This window comes from Dendropsophus ebraccatus, chromosome 2 (genome assembly GCF_027789765.1).
Source record: "Dendropsophus ebraccatus isolate aDenEbr1 chromosome 2, aDenEbr1.pat, whole genome shotgun sequence".
Classification (NCBI taxonomy): domain Eukaryota; kingdom Metazoa; phylum Chordata; class Amphibia; order Anura; family Hylidae; genus Dendropsophus; species Dendropsophus ebraccatus.
In genome coordinates, this window is record NC_091455.1 from 149,725,183 (window position 1) to 149,747,495 (window position 22,313).

At 39.9% G+C, this 22,313-nt stretch overlaps 1 protein-coding gene across 1 annotated transcript in view; it reads left to right on the top strand.

Moving 5' to 3' along the window:
• Nucleotides 1-22,313, top strand: part of ITGA9 (integrin subunit alpha 9) — a 275,552-nt gene that overhangs the window by 104,163 nt on the left and 149,076 nt on the right. Inside the window, exon 15 of the mRNA XM_069958509.1 lies at nt 302-462. Coding sequence (XP_069814610.1) covers nt 302-462 — 161 coding nt within the window. The remainder of the gene's footprint in view (nt 1-301; nt 463-22,313) is intronic.

Here is a 22,313-nt window from a genome sequence, read left to right on the forward strand (position 1 = left end):
AAAAGTCGCATATATTGGCGCATCGCTACGTCTGCTCAGAACCAGGTGAATTTATTAGACTAATTAAAAGACCATTATTTTTAAGACACATTTACTATGCTATTAGACAACTTACATAAATGTGACTAAACACATTAGATTGGAAAGTATGCCAAAACATCTTTGACAAAATTGGGTTTTTAGATTTGTTAGTAAATATCCCCCCATAGTCTGTTTTTTTTTTTTAAGTCTTTTTTAGATTTTTTATTCTCTGGCTACAAACACCTAGATTTTATAGACACTAAGTATCCTTGTCTTACAGATTTGTTGTACAATTTAACTGCTGATGTTGTGAAAAGAGAAGGTGGTCATCAGCCCAGGGTCTTCTTGGTCTCATCTGGAGAGACTGTTGCTCACATCAGTGACAAGCTTCAGCTTACTCACAAGAAAGAAAAGTGTGACCAGTATCTTGCACATGTAAAGGTATGTCATTGTTACATTGACTAGTCTTGTTTTTCAATTGCCATCTTCGGTAACATATTAAGTACATATTAGGCTGTTTAGTTGTGTATGGTTGTTTGCAACAAACCAAAGCATGTGCTTCACCCTTTATCCTGCTATATGCAGATCACTAGAAGGCTATGTTCACACAACGGTTTTTCCTCTCCGTTTAAAATGACGTCCATCATTTTGAGCTTAAAATGTTGGAGGTCACTTTGCTGTTTGGCCGCCCGTCAGTGCAGGGACGGCTGTTGGTACATTATTCTAGTTTGGGTGGACTAATTGGCCTTTGGATGTGTCCATTAAATTTAATAGTAAAAACGGAGAAAGGATGGTGAAAAAAGAAAAACTGTGTGTGAACAACTAAAAAATTACGTTCACTGTTTGCAAAAGATGTCCGCAAATAATTGCCATGATTATTATTTTGATGTCCGTTGAGACAATGTTCGTCATTTAATACGTTGTGTGCATTGGACGTCTGTCATCCCATTGACTTCAAAGCATTGCACTGAAGTCAATTAAATCGTGGCAAAAAAGGGCGTCTTTTTAAATAGAAGAAGTGGCTGACTTTTCTCTTTTTTTTGACATTGTGTGAACATAGCCGAAGAGTGTTTACCTTAAATATAAATGTACATATTAATACTGAAAGGCTGTACAGGTCCCTAAATAATGGAGAATGATGGCCAGTGTTAAAATGTGCTGTCTATTCATAAGTTTTGGGCTATTTTCCATTGTTAAGAAATGTCTCATGTTAAAGATACAGATTGTCTAGTCTAGTGGTCTGTCTCTTACTGTGACAGATATGTGCAATGCTGGTATTATAGTGGGACTTAGGGTACTGTGAAGGAAATAGTTTTTGTAACATTTGGTTACCTGTCAGTGTTGTCTGGCATGTTTTGAGGCCATTTTAACAATTCAATGTAGAATCAATCAGCCAAGTGCCCCCTGCTTTTATGTAATGAATATGGCCAGCTTCAATGCTTCTCCACCATATTACTTTCAGGATTGTTGCAGTGTGTGTATAGATGTGATAGGCTTCACAGTAGCCATAGGAATACAGAGAGAATAGAATTTACATTTTTTGCAGGCCATTTTGTTGCCAGGTGCAACAACGTTTTTCAGATAAAAAATTCAAGCTAGTAAAGCCGGCCATTAATTTACAGATTCAACCTTAGAATCTCTCTTTTCTGCTGTAGTATTTTGTGCAGAATTTCCACTATGGGCTCCAGCATCACCTCTAAATCATCTATCACTTCATTATATTGAGAAAGTCACTGTTACACATTCTTTTATCCACAGTAGGGAAACTACACTAAGATTAACACTACCTGTGCTTTGGTATGACGTTTCAGTGCATTTTTAGGGACTGCTGACTGTTCAAATGTTATCTGTATAAGTAATGCAGAGGACACACAAAAATGTATATCTTATGAACCGAAATCAATATGCAAGAATTGTTACCAAAAATCAGAATGCAATAAACTTTTAATTGCAAATACAGTACATACCAATAAAAAGTATTGCAATAAAAAGGCAACTAATACAATACTATTGTACACCTACAGTACTAGTATTCTACAGTATCCAACAATATACTGGCGAATATTGCTGAAGGTCTTCTGTACTGTGGTGTGGGACTATGTGGACGACATTCTATATCAGTTATAGTGTTGATAGTCTCATATCAAGGACTTTCAATTTATAAAATTTAGTATGGGCTAGCCTGTGTGATTTCAATAAACTTTATAATTCTCAGTTTCCAGGAAGTTGAAGAGAGGTTCTCCATCTTATTTGCATTTTTTTTAAAACAAAGATATACTTTTTTTTTTTAAAGAAACACTTTGGTACTTTTTTCACCCTGTTAGGTTAATAGTAGTGCCATTAATTCTATTACTTCCCACATGACTTGTTGGACTGGAAGTTGCCTTCTCTTTGCATTACCAAAAGGGCGTTTCTTAGAGTGCTTCTTTAAAGAGACTCTGTCAGTAGGTTTATGCTGTCTTATATAAGGGTAGTATAAACTAATGATAGAGAAGCTGAACAGAATGATGTATGACTTACATTTTTCTGTGCAGCTGATCCAGAGATATCCTTCTGAATAACATAGACAATAAGTAGTCCTCTTCATAATGTGCTTGTGCCCACTAGTCCTCGATATTCATGCCACATGCACTGTGTTTGACCCAAGGTACGGGTCGCAGCCACAGCTGTGACAAAACAAAGGAAAGAGGTAACATATGCAACCCAATTCTATTTCAGGGGTTCATTCTTTTTTTTTAAATGTTTGGACATAAAAACAGTCCCCTTTAAATCTAGTGTACATTGAGTCTAGAAGTTTACTTTCTATTATTATTATTTATGATTCCAGAGCTTTTTAATGTTTTTATTGAATAGGAATCGTGCATATTATCTCTTGTCTATCTACATGATAGCGGGACAAATATTAATGTTCTGCTCAGACTTCTTAGAATTATTAAGAAATCATATATAATTGAAGCCGTCAGAAAGACAGACATACTTTGAGGGTTTATAGTTTCCGTACATTATTGATTAGGATATGAGGTAAGGCTGAGGACAGAACCACTTGCTAGAGCCTAATTGAATGCAGTCAGGATGGGATGAGCAAGATACTCATTTAATCAAGTCCAAGCCGCTTCATAGTGTGCAGCTTAAAGTCAGGCAATATGTGAGGCAGATCAATCCTGGTTAGATGGCTTCAGGAATAAATATGATTTGGTTTTCTTTTCATCATGGTCGCGGCATTTCCTGTATTATAAACAGTAGCAAATTGAAAGGAGCATTGGACTGCTGACAACAACTCCAAGCGCAGTCTCATCATTTTTCTTTTGCTGGACGCTGTCATTACATTTACCTGTGCCAAGACAACACTAAATTAATTTTATTTTTCTTCTAGTAAATGAATTGTAGTAGAAAGTATAGTCCCACTAGACACAATCTGTTATCACATATATTACACAGAGAGAGTACATAGAATGTGCTGACATCAGCTCTATTACCAGTCTGACTCACAGCCCATCATTCAGCATGAACACAAAGGCTATGTTCACTAGAGTTGTGGAGTCGGAGTCGGAACTGGAGTCAGAAAAAAATGTTCCGACTCCAGCTTAAAAAAAAATCTGAAAACAATTTAAAATTGAGTTTTGAATTTTATAAGTTTTGCTTATCAATGTATATTATGAGCAACATTCTAATAGGACACTGGCCCTATTAGATAAGAGTGGTCAAGGAAAAGTTGTCGATCACTATTTGGCAGCTTGTTTCTGAGCTGGAAGATTCCATTGTGTGTGTGTGTGTGTGTGGGGGGGGGGGATGTATATGAGCAGCAGTGTAATATAAAGATATTTTGTGTAATATAGAGGAGGAGGAGAAGACATAAGTAGTGTAGCAGTAAGCTCTGTCCTCAATGTGGTGTTTTTCTGAAGTGTTCTATGGCTGCAGCAGGCTGTGGGTGTGTGCTATGGCTGCAGCAGGCTGTGTGTGTGTGCTATGGCTGCAGCAGGCTGTGTGTGTGCTATGGCTGCAGCTGTGTGTGTGTGCTATGGCTGCAGCAGGCTGTGTGTGAATGTACTATGGCTGCAGCAGGCTGTGTGTGTGCTATGGCTGCAGCAGGCTGTGTGTGTGTGTGTGTGCTATGGCTGCAGCAGTCTGTGTGTGTGTGTGTCCTGTGGCTGCAGCAGTCTGTGTGTGTGTGCGTGCTATGGCTGCAGCTGTGTGTGTATGCTATGTCTGCAGCAGTCTGTGTGTGTGTGCTATGGCGTGCCCCACACCCACAATGACCTCCTCTATATCACTATGTGTGACCCCTCTATATCACTATGTGTGACCCCCCCCCCCCCCATATCACTATGGCTGACCTCTATATTACAGGTATCTGGCATTGTTAGCACTGTTTCTATGTGTATGGTGAATATTTAGTTAGAAACATAGAAGACTGTCAGCAGGAAAAGACCACCTGCTCCATCTAGTCTAGTTGTGAGTATTTCAGGACATGAAGGCTGGAGACTGGCTGCATCCACTGCACACACAGGAGAAGCTGCTTTATATCTTTCCTTATTCCTTCAGAAGTTGCCCGAGGATTATGTAGGACATTAGGGAGAAGCTGCTGAGCCAGTGTGATAAATAACTCCCCTGGTATATGACTTGCTATTTATGAAGGAGCAGGAGTCGGAGTCGGCAGTCGGAGTCGGAGTGGGTCCTGATAAAATTCAGGAGCTGGAGTCGGAGTTGGAGTCGGCCCTGATAAAATTCAGGAGTCAGAGTTGGAGTCGGAGCTGCGGCTTACCGACTCCACAGCCCTGATGTTCACATGGAGTTTTTTCCTTTTCATTTATTATTTTCAAAATGGCGTCAATTATTTTTGCCTTTTGGACGCCAGTCATTACAATGATGGCTCTAATTGGCCTTCGGGTGCATCTTTAATGAAAAAGTCCATTGAATTTAATGGAAACAGTGAAAGGACAGAGAAAAAAGAAAAACTGTGTGTGAACAATTAAAGGACAAGTGCCATGAAAAACTTTTTCCCAGTAATTGAAGCACATTACAAAGTTATATAACTCTGTAATGTGCTTCATTCACCTATCTGCCTCCCTTCCCTGCCTTTTCCCCCCTCCACCCCCCCCCCCACCAGGAAGTGTACTAACTCACACAGACCTAATTACTGTCTTCACCAAGCTCTTCTCTCAGCTCCTTCTCCTGTTACACCAGCCTCCCCCCTCCCCTGCCTTGTCAGGTGACTCAGCTTGCTCACCTCCGATTGGCTGAACAACTGCAAGCCATCACTTGTCACATCTCACTTGCTTATCTTCCTTCCGACTGACTCCGGCACATAGGTAGCTCCCCCCTCCCCTCATACCCTCTCTCCTGCTGCGGTGGACTCAGTGAAGGAGTTATGTCACTAGAGAAGATAAGCTAAGCAAGCAGAGTCACCTGACAAGGAGGGGAGGGGGAGGCTGGTGTAACAGGACCTAGACCAACCCTCCTGCTGATGACTCACAAGAAGGAGCTACCTGGTGACGGTGATGACAGTAATCAGGTCTGTGTGAGTTTAGTGCAGTTCCTGGTGGGGGGTGGAGGGGGGAAAAGACAGGGAAGGGAGGCAGATAGGTGATTGAAGCATATTACACAGTTATATAACTTTGTAATGTGCTTCAATTACTGGGAAAAAGTTTTTCATGGCACTTGTCCTTTAAACAATAAAGTTTGTTGTTTAGAAAAAGAGACATCCAGAAATAATTGTCATGATCATTAGTTTGACAACCTCTCTAACAACGTCCGTTATTTAATACACTGTGTGCATTGGACTTCGGTCATTCCATTGACTTCAATGCATTCTAGTGAGGTTTAAATTAAAATGCTGTAATACCAGATGTAACTTTAAAAAGAAAAGCGAATACCTTTTTACTTTTTTTTTAAGTTAGTGAACATAGCCACATAATGCATGAGAAGATATTGGCATTTCATGATCATGGTGCTTTGTGATGCATTCATACTTCAGCTATGGAATTTTATCCCTAGTTGTAAAAGAAAGAGCCTGTCTTTCTAGTTAATCATCCCTCCGAGCGTGCTGACAGGCAGAGCGCTGTGACTAGATACGGACGGGGAGCTGGACAGATGACTACTTCGCCGTTGCCTGTCTCGCACCTGGAAGATTAAAGTCCTTTTTTTCTGGTATACAGCTACTGCTGCAGCCGCGGCCGACACGTGCCGCGGCTGCTGCAGGAGCTGTATACAGCAGCTCAGGGAACCATATCAGCCCGATTGGGCTGATTGGTTCCCTTTAAAGCAAATGTACCATTAGGTACATTGAATTAAGATTTTTACATTAATAGACTGGAGCTGGAGTGGGGATGCCGGTACACGTGCACAGCGCTGGTCTATTCCAGGGCACTGGCCCAGCCTGAAGTCCAGTGTGACGTTCTGCCCTCCTCTCTGTTACACAGCTCCATTAGAATCAATGGAGCCACATCACAGAGGGGAGGGGTTTCGTCACACTGGGGGGGATGCCGGGCCCGCCTTCTGTGCTTCAGGCGCGAGAACCGGGCAGGGGATCAAAAAAAGAAATTCAGACTGGCGCATCGGCATTCCTGCGCCAGTCTGTTCGTGTAAAAATCTTAAAGCGATGGTACATTTGCTTTAGGGCAGGGTTCTCAACACTGTTGTTTTTTCTGTTGTTGTTCACAATTGGCATTTTAACAGGCAAAATCTTGGAATCTGCAACTGAGGCTCCGACTCAGATATAAATGAAGCCTGGATATTGTTAAACAAAAGTCGGAAGAAAATACAAGAAAAGAAGCAGTCGTCTAGTACAGAGTTATATCATCTGCTGTTGGTCCATTTGAAATTAAAGATTCCAGTGTACTTGGCTTTATCTTTAGACTAATGCATAATGTAAAGACTTCTGTTGACACAGACATAAGCATTCCAATTGAGGATCAAGAAAGTATTTCTTATATAATTGTGTTTTATTTTAATTTAGGGTTTTTTTTTTTATAGAGAAAACCACTAAGCTTCTTCTAATACTTTGATTTGAAGAGACAAACCACAGCCCACACCTCTGCCCTCAATTCCCCAGCAGGCATGACTGTAGAAACCACAAAATAAGCTGAATGTGATAGTTATTTTTGTGGTTAGACTAGAGGGCATTGGGATGGCTCTCTGCTGTATTTCTCAGGGAAGAAAATGTTTAAATAATATGTGTGTGGTAGTATGTACAACAAAAGATCAGATAAATGTTGGCCTAAAGACCACAGGAAGGAACGCACAAAAGAGGTTATTTAGGTCAGTAATATCAATTTAATGATTGCAGCTCTATCTGAAATGGAAGATTTCCCCATATATCTCTTTTCTTTGCTATGTTATGTATAAAAGGTGTTATGTTCATTTCACTATATTACTTTCTAAACCAATGTGTTTTTACTCTGCCTATGGGCCATGGCCGGACTGATCTTATAATTTATTGGGAGAATAACAGACTATTTCCAGTTCATGTTAACCCTAGAGTTCACACGGAGTAAAACTGGCGGAATTCTCCGTCACGGAATCCCACCAGCCTCCGTGTCATACTGGCAGTCTATGGGAGGCCCGTGTGCCTCCTCTCTCTGCTCCTCTCCGCTCAGAAGAATAAACATGTCAATTCTTCTGTGGGGAGAGAGGAGGCGCGCAAGCCTCCCATAGACTGCCAGTATGACACGGAGGCTGGAGGGATTCTTCTCCAATTTTGCTCTATGTGAACTGGCCCTAAGACTTCAGAAAATTGTTACATAGTACGGTTGAAAAAAGACACCGGTCCATCAAGTTCAACCACTCTCTTTGTCAACCACTCTGTTTGTCATAAATTCCATTTTAAGACCATAATTCACCAAGTCTTGTGTTCCTGTGTGTGTAAATAATCCAGTACACTGATTCCCCCCAGTGCTGCTTGCTAGCGAATAGAGGTCATTCAGCGGGAAGGCATCCATGCATTTATCACAAAGGCATTTTCAGATTATATTACCTAAAGGGTCTTTCCTGGTGTCAGATCCCCATTATCTACAGGAGGTAAACCAACTCTAAAAAGCAGCGGTCTGTAGTGTGTTAATAATATTCAGCTTTTATTTAATGCTCACAGTATTAAAAATCCTGTGTGCGATTCTGTAGTCATGTCATGATCTATAACAGCTTCCATTTAAAGCAAGAACATATATTTACTCCCAAACAGTAATGCACTGTTGTCTAAACCACTGGAACCACTTTAGATTGATTACCTTGGCATGGGGATATTTAGATTTCCACTAGGGCTTCTTAGCATTTCATGTTATGCCTACCTGCAGCTCCCTGTGGTAAAACTGCCTCCTTTTATTGGAAATCACTACATATTCTCTCAGAGTTGATTTTGGAAAGGAAACATACCCTAAACCAGAGCAGACGACAAAGGATGTAAAGCTGGGTTATGGCCCAGCACGACAAGAAAAGTGGTGAACGAGAGGAACAACCCACACTGTTAGTGACTGCAGAGATTCATGATGTACGCAGTTTGGAGTAATATGGAAAATGTATGTCAAATTGGCACAAGTGTCTTTTCATAACCAAACAACCAGTATTATGCTTGCATGGTTATTATGATATAATGCTCAATACGTCTCAGATAAAGTCTTACACACACACACACATATCTATCTATCTATCTATATGTATATACTTTCACCTAAAGCCTTAAGAGTGCTGCAACATTTTACACACACACACACACACACACACACACATGTACGTACATGTTTTTGCAAGTTTTCAGCCCCACTTTTGGGGAGACTTAATGTAGAGCTTAAACATTGCTTTATATAGGAGAATAAACACTGGATTGTTTCCATCTACTCCTATGCCTACTCCAGTGTGCTACACCTATATACCATTTTTAACCTGATACAGTGAGCGCATCCATAGGGATTTCTCAAAACCCTTTTTGTTAGTTGTTGAAACCTACGCAAACTAATCTTGAAGAGGTAAGTCTCACAGAATTGTGGCGGTAGTGAATATTATTGTCAGGATCGGGAGACACGAACAGGACAAGACAGTGGGCCCTGAGTCTGAACCCACCCACTGTCCCTACCTACTTGCCTCAGTCGGCCCTAGGCGGCTGTGGACAACCACAAAGGCATTCCCTACGCTGTATATGTGGAACACTCAACAGGACAGACAAACAAACACAATAAAGGATAGTGAACAAGCCAAATCAGAACCAAACGGACAACGTGGTACAAAATCAGAAAACAATCGGATTGTCAAATAGTCAGGCAGGATGTCAGAAAATAAGTCGAGCAAACAGATGGATTAGGAATGGGGATCGCAGGAGTAGACAGGGAAGCTGGGACCAGGGAGTTAAGCTAATAGCCAGCGCTGGGACTCCAGCCGGATCCTCATTGGACCGGTGCTCTGATCACCCAGGTTTCAGAGAGGCAGAGGAAACTGTCAGTCAAAGAACACTACTCAGCTGCAACAATCAAGGCCAGTAGTAAGCAGTGTAACCCTTGCACTGCCAGGAGGCTGAAAGAAATGTGGTTGTGTCAGACAAAAAGGCAAAAACAGGCCCAGTTCAAACCAGGCTTAGTGCACATTCCTGAAAATTATTGTGTTTTATTTGTATTTTAATTTTTCTTTTATATTTGAACCCAGTTGGAGTGTAGTGGCGTCATTTTTATTGGTGAGATAACAATAATAATAATAATAATAATAATAATAATTTGTATTTATATAGCGCCAACAGATTCTGCAGCACTTTACAATTCTACAGTTTTCTTGAGAAGTATATCAAATTAGCTAAACTGGTAAAAGAAAACACCAGTTGGATGAATTCCTTATAGGAATCTTAAAGCAACTGTAACACTATGCCTAATGAAAATGTTTTTTTATATCACCTGGTAAGCACCAGTGTGTAGATCCCGGTGGTGCAGTACTTATTCCAAACCGCTGCCCGGTTCTTACCATCTGCTTTTGATTCTTGGTCTACAATTATATTATAATATATTATATTATATTATAATATATTATATTATAATGCCCCCTATGCCTCATGTATTAATAATGCCCTCATTTGCCCCAATTTAGCAGTAACTTCCCCTGTACCTCAAGAATTAATAATGGCCCCTGTGCTCCCATATAGTAATAATGCGCTGTGGGTAGTGATAATGCTCTCTTGTGCCTTAGTATATTAATCTTGTTCCATAAACTGATAATTCACCCTTTGCCCCCCTATAGTGATAAAAGAGGGACACTTGGAAGGTATGCCATTATGTACAACTATATCTGCGTCCAGATGATGCAGATGCTCTCAGTGGTGGCAGTCACCCTGGATGCCTGGAGCTAGTGATGCCCCTGGACAGGCCCTTTATATGTCTAAGGAAAGTTAGAAATGATAGGTAGTACATGAGATAGTGGGGCAATAAACAATTGGAATAAGTTTGCATCCATAACCAAGCCCCTACTCCCTTTTTTATTTAGCAAATCTTTTCACCCTTAGTGTATACTCTTATTTTCCACTTGTTTGCTCTTCTTCTTCTTCTTCTTGTTCCTCTTCTTCTTCTTCTTCTTCTTCTTAGTCTCTTTTAGGATCACCCATGCATCCTCCAGATTTTGTGATTAAATGCAAACCATATTCAACTTGTTCTGCCACATTAAGTATAATCTGGTACTTTAGGGTGTGAAATGTGGCCACCAGAGAGTAAGACAGAGGGATTAGATTGACGGGTACATCTGGCAGCCTGTCCACATCTGGCCGGCCTGGACATAAACACAGCTGCACTCTCTATCTGCAGACCCGTCTGAAAGGTTGTCCTTTCTCTGACACTCACTGTCTGTGCCAAAACCAAGTAGAGAAAATCTCATTATAGAGGACTCAAAGGAAAAAAGTCCTCTCTGATGATGTAGTCATAAAGAGCTAGAAAAGACTGCTGTTTGCTATTTGTCTGGTTATAGGCATCCGAGGAACTGCCAGAGCTTATTTTTAAACCTTTATGTAACCAGCCTAAATATTTTTGATGGCCTGCTGGATTTCTCTGGAGAGTGTTTGCTTTTCTTGAAGATATCCTATCCTGTATTTCTATGATTTAGACTAGACATTTTCACCCTTCAACTACCATGGGGCCATTTTGCATGTTTAAGATACCAGTGTCTCTCTTAACATATTGATCAGTGAAATTTAGCCATAAACAGAATCTGTAAGAGGACTCGTGGGGCCAAATGTATAATGCAGTATGTGATTCAGACACGGTTTGACATGATTTAATGCTACGTAAATCACATAGGTGATCAGTCTTGCCAAAAAACAGATGTTTGCTGCACGGTATGAGTGTCATTTGCTTTAAAGAATATACAGTAAGTGCCTTCCCGTACATCAACACATTCAGAGAAGTTTATGTAGCTGCCACAGCTGTGAATATTGCATAAGAGAGCCCTGGAAACTAATGCAGGTGTTTTGTGCCATATTAATTCTGGTATGGGTTGTAACTATCACTAAATACAACAGTCTATATAGAGGTAGTACATGTGTGTTCAGCATTTGTACATGTTTTACAACTTAGGACTGTGTTCCCACTATGGGAATGGGGAAAAGACAGCAATCTATTGATAATGACAGCCACAAATAATGATCATGATCAATAGACAGACACCTTTTCCTGTTAAAATCCCATAGTAGGAACATAGCGGGGCTCTGTCATTATAGTGCTGCAGAGATTTAAATAGTTTCCCTGCTCTCAGCATGATATTGATACATCATGACTGGCGGGGAAACACTCTAGTGCAGGGTTTCACCGCTTGTGTCGTCCGTGCTTCACAGACCAAACTCAGAACAGGAGAATCAAGCCTGTGTGTCTTTTTTTGTGTGACACTTATGTGGCAATATATGCAGGAAGTTATTGAGTCTGTAAAAAAAAGTCCTATTAAGGGTGCCTTCACTCGTACTGTATCGCTGTGTATTCATCGCTGCAAGATTCTCGCACATAAATCCATAGTGATACTGATTGCTATCAAACCAATGTATGTGTATTCTCACTGCGTGTTTGGTGCGATTTTAACATGCGAGTTTTGATGTTCATATGATATTCACAGGCGAGTTCAACACCACAAAAAACGCACCTACTTTCATGCGAGTTTGATGCGAGGTTTGTGTGAGAAATAAGCAGTGATACGGTACGTGTGAAGGCACCCTAAAGGACAACTCCGGCGCTGATAAAAAAAAAAAAAAATGAACTCAGGCTCTGATGTCTTCATTTTTTCTTTGCTTCCTGGTTTGGGGTTTCCCATGATGCACTTTGTCTCCTGTGATTTCTAACTGACTCTGTAGAACTGTTAGATGGCTTACATCTTGTTCAGCCAATCAGAGCTGAGCAACCTGAGTCATCTGACAAAGGAAGGCTGGACTAACAGGGCTTAGACTTGCCTCCCTCTTGATGATAGACAAGGGAGAGAGAAAAAAGCCAGGCAGCAGCCCCTCGTGTGATACCGTACAAACAAGTCAGTTAAAAATGCAAGGTGCTGATGGGGTGTTCACCTTCAAGCCCCTTGGGCTTTATGCACATCACCCAAATGGGTACCAGGTCTTCAGAAGATGCCAGGATATGGCGCTTCGGTGGAGAGTGCAGGGCTGCAAGCCAACTAGGATAGCCCAAACAGGATGCTCTCAAGTAGGGAATAAGGCTAGTCTAAGTACAAAAATGGTGCGTGGCTAATCCATAAATGTTAGCGCTGAATAAAGTAAAAACATTTATTAAAAGTGCACAATATTTACGCGTTTCGAGGAACAGAGGTCCTCTTCATCAGAATAGCAGTGCATACAATGGTGTGGATAAGCAGGTATTAAATAGTACAGCAATCCTTGGAATTGGGGCCAGACACGCCCCCTGGGGGTGGGGCTACATTCAAAATACACAAATAAACAGAAGAGTGCTAAACATACATCATCATAAACATACATATTTTTTATGATGATGTATGTTTAGCACTCTTCTGTTTGTTTATTTGTGTATTTTGTGTAAGCTTTTCACCAAAGTTGTCCTTTAAGGCTATGGTGCCACTGAGAGATTTTGTCGGGGAAAGGTGGCTCTCTATTGATAATGACGGCTGCAAATAATGGTCATAATCAATAATTGTGTTCATCATTATCAATAGATGGAAGCCTTTTCCCAATAAATGATGGCATGTTTCCGTAGTGGGAAAATAGCCTAAAACTGTTATTAATGGTAAAAGACACAACACAAAGGGGGAGATTTGACAAACATGGTGTAAAGTGAAACTGGCTCAGTTGCCCCTAGCAACCAATCAGATTCCACTTTTCATTCCTCACAGACTCTTTGGAAAGGTGGAATCTGATTGGTTTCTAGGGGCAACTGAGCCAGTTTCACTTTACACCATGTTTGATAAATCTCCCTCAAAGAGACAAAATATTTCAAAGGGGTTATCCAGTGAAAATCTTTTTCTTTCAAATCAACTGGTTTCCGAAAGTTATATAGATTTGTAATTTACGTCTATTTAAAAATCTCAAGTCTTTCAGTACTTATCTGCTGTATGTCCTACAGGAAATGTTGTTTTCTCTTCAGTCTGACACAGTGCTCTCTGCTGACACCTATGTCCGAGACAGGAACTGTCCAGAGCAGGAAAGGTTTTTTATGGGTATTTGCTACTGCTCTGGACTTGAGATTTTTAAATAGAAGTAAATTACAAATATATATAACTTTCTGAAACCAGTTGATTTGAAAGATTTTCGCTGGTTAACCTATTTAAAATAAAATTCTACAAACATTTTATGAAAGGTTTATGAGAGACTGTTTTATTGATCTTTGCTTGAAATATTTCTGGCAGCGGGTTTCCTTCTAGACTTCTGGAATTCTCTTCTCAGTGTGTGCCTGGAGTTGCAGAAGTATAAATGAGTTCATTTAAGAATCAGTATTTCTGCATGGAAGCATATGTTTCACCATGATATTCAATACCAGCCTCGCTATAAACATACAAGGCTTCTCTCACACAGATATTATAAGATCAATTTCAGAAAACCATGCATGTGGCTTCATCACTGTAAGCAGGGTCACTGTTACTGGTTTATACTGGGCCTTGATGGGACATCATAAACCTAGTGATAGGTGATTTCTATAGAAAAATGGCATCTTTAACATGAGTTTGCTAATACACCATTGGTATTATTGGAGAATTCTTACTCTAATACGTATCCTAGTATTTAGCTTAGTCACAGTGTTCCTGGAAAGCTAAATTCTAGAATGCTGGTGGAAATTACATTTACTATTGGCTTTTTGCATACAGTGAATTATTTACAGGAATCTTCTGAACTTTTTGTGTGCACATATTTCCTGTATACTGTATGTCTCAACAGAGGGAAGTTGTTAACTGTTCGTAATTGCTTTCTCCTGGGTTAACTGGTCTCCTCGATCCAATTTTTCTATAATGAATCACATAAAATCTACCCAGGTCCACATCTACATAATCTGTAACCAACTTTAAGCTCCTTTTAAGGGAGTGAACATTTCTCCCAGCTATCAAAGGACCACTAAATGTTCATTTATAGGAACCTATAGGAACAAAAAGAAAAGTTGACCTTAACCTTGACCTGTTTTGGGAGTTTTTTTTAATCAAAGTCTAATGCACTCAAGCTGGGGTGAAAACAATAGACATTGTGCTCACCTGTCCTGATTTCCTGCCACCACCATTTCGGTTGTGTCAGGTCCCAGAGCACAGCACTTTGTGGTCTTGTTTTTGACCTGCTCTGTCAATCATTGGTTGAGGCAGGTCACTGTGTGGGCAGTCCTTGGCTGAGCAGGTACTTTCTTTTGTGAAGAACAGGGAGTGCATCATGACAGGGCCAGGCACTGCCAGAATGGTGGCGGTTTGGGATAGCAGCAGGTGTGAACACAATTACGTCTGGACCAGTGCCATGAGAACTCTTCTGCAGAACCTGTAGGACTCCATCAGTGTCAGAGGATTCTCTGGTGGACCCAGGTACTGACTAAACTGTTTAAAGAGGGCCCCATCCAGTGAAAGTTAGAAAGAGGAGACATCCAGTCTCTCTGCATTGCATTGTATTGGTGTCTTTGAGACACTGATACAATACAATAGCCAAGGACTGGCTGGAGTGAGGGTACACTCACCTCCCTGCACGGCCCTCAGTGTCTCCTCGATGATACAGGCAGCACCATTATCACTGTCTGCATCACTCTGCTCTGGCCAGGCCTTACTAGAAGAGGCCAGAACAGCTGAACAGTACAGGTGCTGGGGATGGTGAGTATTAGTGGGACGGTTTCTTTTATTGCATTGTTCTTCAACATATTACTCTCCATTTTCTGCAAAACTACAACTCTCCTCATGTCCTGCTGGCCTGTTATATCAGAGTTGTAGTTTGACCACAGCTGAAGAGCCATTGGTTAGGAAGCAATGATTAAGAGGACAGTTGTACAGTTTATTAGGTGGGCAGGTTCGCAGTACATTGTGGGCACACTATAGTACAGGCAGTGGCACTGTTTATTATGGGCACAGTTCATAAGGGGCATAGTTGCACAGTCCATTAGAGGGGTCACTGGCACATTTCATTTAGAGGTCTGCAGTAAGGTTCAGTAGGGCAGAGAGGCAACATTCACTTAGCACAAAAGGGGGCCCAACTGCATATGGGGGCACCAAGAGGGGGCTTAACCGCAGATGAGGTCACAAAGAAGGGAGCACAAAGTGGATGTCATTGGATGTGTTACTTATGTGGTATACAGAGCTATTCGGTCACTGATTGGTGGTCTCTTGTAAACTGGTACTGTTGGAAATATTGGTGATCATATGATGGTAAAATATATTGTGATAATATTTCCACCTTGTATACTGATACTGTTGGTGTTATGGGTCTCAGTATACCGTATTTGGTCTGTAACTGTATGGTGGTAAAATATGTATGGTTATATTTCCTCTTTGTATACTGGTATTATTGGTAATGTTGTCTCAGTGTACTGGTCATTAACAGTATGACAGAAAGTGTATGGTGATAATACGGTATGGTGATATATGGTTAATGGTAATAGTAATTGTATGACTATTTTAGTATTTAATATCATAAATTGAATGTTGTCAAATGTCGAATGTTGACACTTATGCTGTCTGAGAGATATATTGCAATATATTTTTTTTCTTTGTTAAAGGGTGTGAAAAAAATTTGCTGTGTCAGAGCGCCGAGCTAAAGGGTAGGCCCCAAGAATTAATCCCTCTGGTGGGCCTCAGCTTTTTCCAGTCCAACACTGGGCTCCATTTTTTTGGCACCTGCAGCAGCCAAAAGAGTGTCCTTTTTGCCCACATTCAGGTCGCATATTCTATTATACCTTTTTCAACTAAATAAAAAAAGCTGTGTTGTATATAAAGTCAACTAAACTTTTTATGCAGCAAAAAATGTCTACGGAACAGCATAGGCCACTTAACTGTAGAGCGGAAAAAGTATTTATGACCGCCTGCTGGCAATTGGACACTTTTCCGTATGAACACTCTACACAGTAAGACCAGTAGCCCAGTATAGTGGGCTTCTCAAGGGATATGTCTGATCCTTTATAAATTCCATCCACTTTGAGATAGCACTGAATTGTGTTGAAGCTTGTTTCATTTACAGTTTGAATTTTGAGATTAGCCTCAAGCAGTTTTCCCTGTGATACATGAAATACAATAGCCTATTATATGGATTTTGATAGGGCTACTTACATATTTATATAAAGATATCAAACACCCCTCGGTCTCCTCCAGGGTATGTAAATGTAGTTTTGACAACTGTTCCTTATAAATGAGATGTTCCATACTCCTTATTAATTTAGTTTCCTTTTATAAATAACTTCTAGCTCTTTCATATCTTTCTTATTACCTGGTGCTGGACTGGATATTTAAGAAAGAGTCACATCAGGGCTTTATATTATAAGAATAATTCCTCAGTTCTCTAGACTGCATGCCTTTGATGATACATAGCAATATTTTATTAACTATAGGTAGAAGGAACTTGCATTAAGTTAGTATGCCTAGAATGTAGAGCTGTGAGACCTGATCTGAGCCTGTGAGGACTGTTACTGAGAGGTCAAACCCCCTGTAAATGTGGTCTGCTGTTCTAATGCTAGATACTTGGTCACTACTAGTGTTGAGCAGACTTGCTGAACTGTACAGGTTTGACAGAGTTCTAGGAACCCAAACGTTCAGCATTTGACTTCTGGTGGCTGAAAAAGTTGGGGTTACTGAAATCTTCCACACATAAAAAACCTTGAAAGCAAAAAACCTTTGTAGATTATGCAGAATTATTACTCTCTGTAAGAGCTTTTTCTGTACCTTTGACCTCCCAGATCATTCCCTGATCAGATATTGTTAGCCTTCACATATTGTTAGCATTTAATGTAAAGGTTTGTCCAACCGTCCTCATTTGAGGGTCTGACACAAAGAGAAAAATCACATACCTGGCTTGGACCTAGATGAGTATGTTTACCTCTTGGACATTTCTGATCCTCCCCTTGTATGGACAGGTTAATACATTAAATACCTTCTCAAAATCTTTTACACCCCTTATTGGCCTTACATAAAGGGTAAATGAGCCTTGGCAGAATATCTGCACTGCCTGACAGATCTTGACCAAGCGGACAGCTCCTTTTAATGAGATGGAGACCAGGGAATAGTGAGCAGTGGGCATCAGGCCCATTCACTCCGGTCTGATTTGGCAGAATATCGCTTTGTGTAATAGGACTTTTAGCTGCCATACTTTTTATGTAAATTGCAGAAAATGTAACAAAAATATTAATTTTAACGTTTTAGAATGCTTATGCTATAAAATTTAGTAAAGGCATCCGTTCCTTAATGGAACTGCAATGTTGGCAATATGTATTTGTCCATAATGGCTAGGAGGGAAGTAAATTCCATTAAACAACAAATTAGATCTATTTTAGATAACAAGATCCTGGGTCTTTGTCTCTTATAAGATGATGGTAGACAAAATACTGGTTGGACTTTTTTTTTTCTTTATTCACATTGTGATATAAATACTAAATACAATATAATGTAAGCACAATACATACATAGTAATTCTGCTAAATAATCTCAAAACAACACAACTGCAAAAATGACCTAATTAAAAATATTTCTTAAAATCCAAGCACATGTAGACAACCTGTACACAAGTTGCATTCCTGATGCATTTCAAGCTGTTGTGCAGTTCCTACAACCCCTGGTAAAAATTATGGAATCACCAGTCTTGGATGAGCACTCATTCAGACATTTCATGCTGTAAAACAAACTCAGATCAAAAACATGATACAATATTAAGGTCATTCCAAAGTGCAACATGTTGGCTTTCAGGAACACTCAAAGAAATGAAGAGAAAACATTGTGGAAGTTAGTGAATGACACTTTTATTGACCAAGCACAGGGAAATAAATATGGAATCACTCAATTCTGAGGAAAAAAGTGTGGAATCATGAAAAACACATAAACAAAAGACCATTCAAAATACATCACTAGTATTTAGTTGCACCACCTTTGGCTTTTATAACAGCTTTCAGTCTTTGAGGCATGGACTTGATGGGTGACAAACAGTATTCTGCATCAATTTGGTGCCAACTCTCTTTGATAGCAGTTGCCAGATCAGCTTTGCAGGTTGGAGCCTTCTTGTGGACCATTTTTTTCAATCTCCACCACAGGTTTTCAATTGGGTTGAGATCTGGACTATTTGCAGGCCATGACATCGACTGAATGTGTCTTTCTTCAAGGAATGCCTTCACTGTTTTTGCCCTATGGCACTATGCATTGTCATCTTGGAAAATTATTTTATCATCTCCAAACATCTGTTCAATTGAAGGGATGAGAAAACTGTCCAAAATGTCAATGTAAACTTGTGCATTGATGGAAGAATTAACCACAGTCATCTCCCCAGTGCCTTTGCCTGACATGCAGCCCCATATCATCAAGGACTGTGGAAATTTGGTTGTTTTCTTCAGGCAGGCCTCTTCATAAATCTCACTGGAACGGCACCAAACAAAAGTTCCAGCATCATCACCTTGTCTAATACAGATTCTTGACTCATCACTGAAGACAACTTTCATCCAGTCATCCACAGGCCATGATTGCCTCTCCTTAGCCCATTGGAGTATTGTTTTTTTATGTTTAGGTGTCAATGCTGGTTTTCGTTTAGCTTTCCTGTATAGAAATCCCATCTCCTTTAGGCGATTTCTTACGGTTCGGTCACATACATTGACTCCAGCTTCCTCCCATTTGTGCTTCATCTGTTTAGTTGTACTTTTTCGGTTTTCAAGACAAATGGCCTTAAGTTGTTTATCTTGACGCTTTGATGTCTTTCTTGGTCTACCAGTACGCTTGGCTTTAACAACCATTCCATGCTGTTTGTATTTGGTCCATATCTTGGATACAGCTGACTGTGAAGAGCCCACATCTTTAGCAACCATGCGTGAAGGGTTACCTTCTTCAAGAAGTTTCACAATCCTCTCTTTTATTTCAAGGGACATTTCTTTTGTTGGAGCCATGGTTCTCGCCACTCCACTTCGTCCAGCAGCCCTCCAAGGTGTCATGACTGCAGGTGTTTTTAACTGCAGACTAACGGGCACATCTAATCTGGGGCAGGTGTCCATTTAGGGAAAGGAAATAGACTGGGTGTGTCCTTCTTTTCTACCTCCAATTTGAGTGATTCCACACTTTTTTCCTCAGAATTGAGTGATTCCATATTTATTTCCCTGTGCTTGGTCAATAAAAGTGTCATTCATTAACTTCCACAATGTTTTCTTTTCATTTCTTTGAGTGTTCCTGAAAGCCAACAAGTTGCACTTTGGAATGACCTTAATATTGTATCATGTTTTTGATCTGAGTTTGTTTTACAGCATGAAATGTCTGAATCAGTGCTCATCCAAGACTGGTGATTCCATAATTTTTACCAGGTTGTAAGTGCTGAAAGCCAGCTTGAAATGGGTCACAGAGCAGCTAGTATACTGTTATTTTCTACAGTCTGTATGTGGCCCTGTATCTGACTAATCAGGATTACACAAAATTAAGTGATAATTTCTGATGTCTGGTGTTCATGTTCTTTGTTCTCAGGTCTTATATTGTAGAATAATGTTGTATACTGCACAGCATAGATAGTATTTCTTATTAAGGTCAGCAGTGGCATACAGCTGTGGTGTGGTATTTCATATAGGTTTTCTAAACCACTACAGGATATACACACAAGAGAAAAAAAATGTCATGGTGATCTAAGACTATGCCTATGCTTCTCAAAGATTTCCGTTTGTACAAACAGCTGGTTTTAAGAGCTGAATTTTTATATATACAGTCTGTAGACATAATCCCCTGAAAGACCCTGAGTGGTAAAGTTCCAATTGATATCAAGTATTGAAACAAGAACTAACTGAATGCACAACGGATAGGCTGAGTTCATTCCTAGATAAAATATGATTTTCTTTTTTTCAGAATCCGTTATTTAATATAACATTCATTCCAGGTTATTTAATGCAGAAAATAATGTATAGTGTATGTATGTCCCACTTGGACGGGATCCAGACTTGTAATCAGTAACAGCAGGTGGTAGCGTACTTTTCTATTAAAGCCATACTCTACCCTAGGTTTCTCTCCCCTTTTCTCAGCTGTCAAGTTAGAGCATATAATGCATACCTTCTCCTTTTATGGCTAGAACATTGTCTCACAGGTAGAGGTCTGCACTCTTTCTAAATCTTTACATTCTCAAATATTTCCAGCTATGTCGGGAACTTAGTGTCACACTGTCATCCCTTGATATATGCCTAATGACCAACAGACGTATACACTCCACAGCAAGGGGTGAGAAATGAATGTAGACTCACAGCATTGGACTTTGCCTTCCCCATACTTGGTTACTCTCTGAAATTAAGAAAAAGAAAGGTTCACAAAAGGAAAGATGCTTAATGAAACACGTTAATGTTCATTGCAAAGTTTTAGGTCTTCACGACAGTCAGTGCATTAAAGTGTGCCAAGTCCCAAACCTTGTATGTATAAAGTTTTAGAGAATAAAAGGAGAATGGCTTGTCACGTGCAATCATTAGGCTATGTTCAGACAACAGTTTTTCGGGTGAAAATAAGGTCGTATTTTGATAATTAAGGCCATAAAAAAATATCATAATCATTTATGTCTGTAATTATCAAAATATGACTGTATTTTCGCCTCGAAAAATGTTGTGTAAACACAGCCTTTAATTCTATGTTCCCACACAGTATTTTTGCTCATTATTTCTGTCAGTATTTTGCATCCAAAACCAGATTAGATTAGAAACACAGAAAGGCTATGTTCACACAATGTTGAAATTGAGTGAATGGCCGCCATATAATGGCAAACAATAAACATTAATTCAAAACAGTAGCCATTGCTTTAAAATAACAGCGATTATCTGCCTTCCAATGAATTTTAACAGTGTGTGAACATAGCCTTTCTGTGTTTTCAATCCACTCCTGGTTTTGGTTGCAAAATACTGAGCAAAAATACTGTGTGGGAACATAACTTAAAGGGGTTTTTCACCCAAAACAACTTTTCATATGTTGCTGTTCGTGGAGGAATTATTATTTTTTAACCACAAAATTTTTGCATACAGAAAAAAAACACACCACATTTAACTCATTCTCCAAGTGGACTGTAGATAGGTATCGCTTGTCTATATCCAACTTTACAATAAATAGGATAGATTGGCATGCAGCAGGTTATGGTGCAGACATTTCTGCTTTTGTCCCAGAAAATTCAGAGAAAACTTGCAGAAATCCGTGTGCTTGCTGCTAAAACCACCTTATTCAGATCAATGGAACTGATTATAAGTGTCAGAAATTTCTGAAACAAAATCTGCTGTATGTGACTCCACCCATAGGCATATAGCACTCAGACTCTTTTGGTCACCTGCCAGGCATTGTTTCTGTTATGCACAGTAATAACTCGATGGTCATGGTGTCTGCTGCAGTTATAGTAGCTGTATTATTGGCTGAGAAGGTGCTCTAAGGGTCCTTTTATACAAACAGATTTATCTGACTAGGCACAGCACACAGGTGATGGTGGCGCTGTCCTTCATAGAATCTGAAAAGCTGGAGTGCAGTGGTCCCTGAATTCTTGTTAGTCTGAAAAGGACGGAGATGCATTGCTCAAAAGTGAAAGACGGGTGCACAAAGCCCTCATACAAAGAAACAACTACAACAAACCATACATGGAGCAAATATGTAATCAAGGCAATGGCACACAATTTTTTTCAAAATTCATTAAATGTACAGGAAAAACACCAAAAACGATCTTAAAAACAATTAATAACAACTAAATGAAGAAC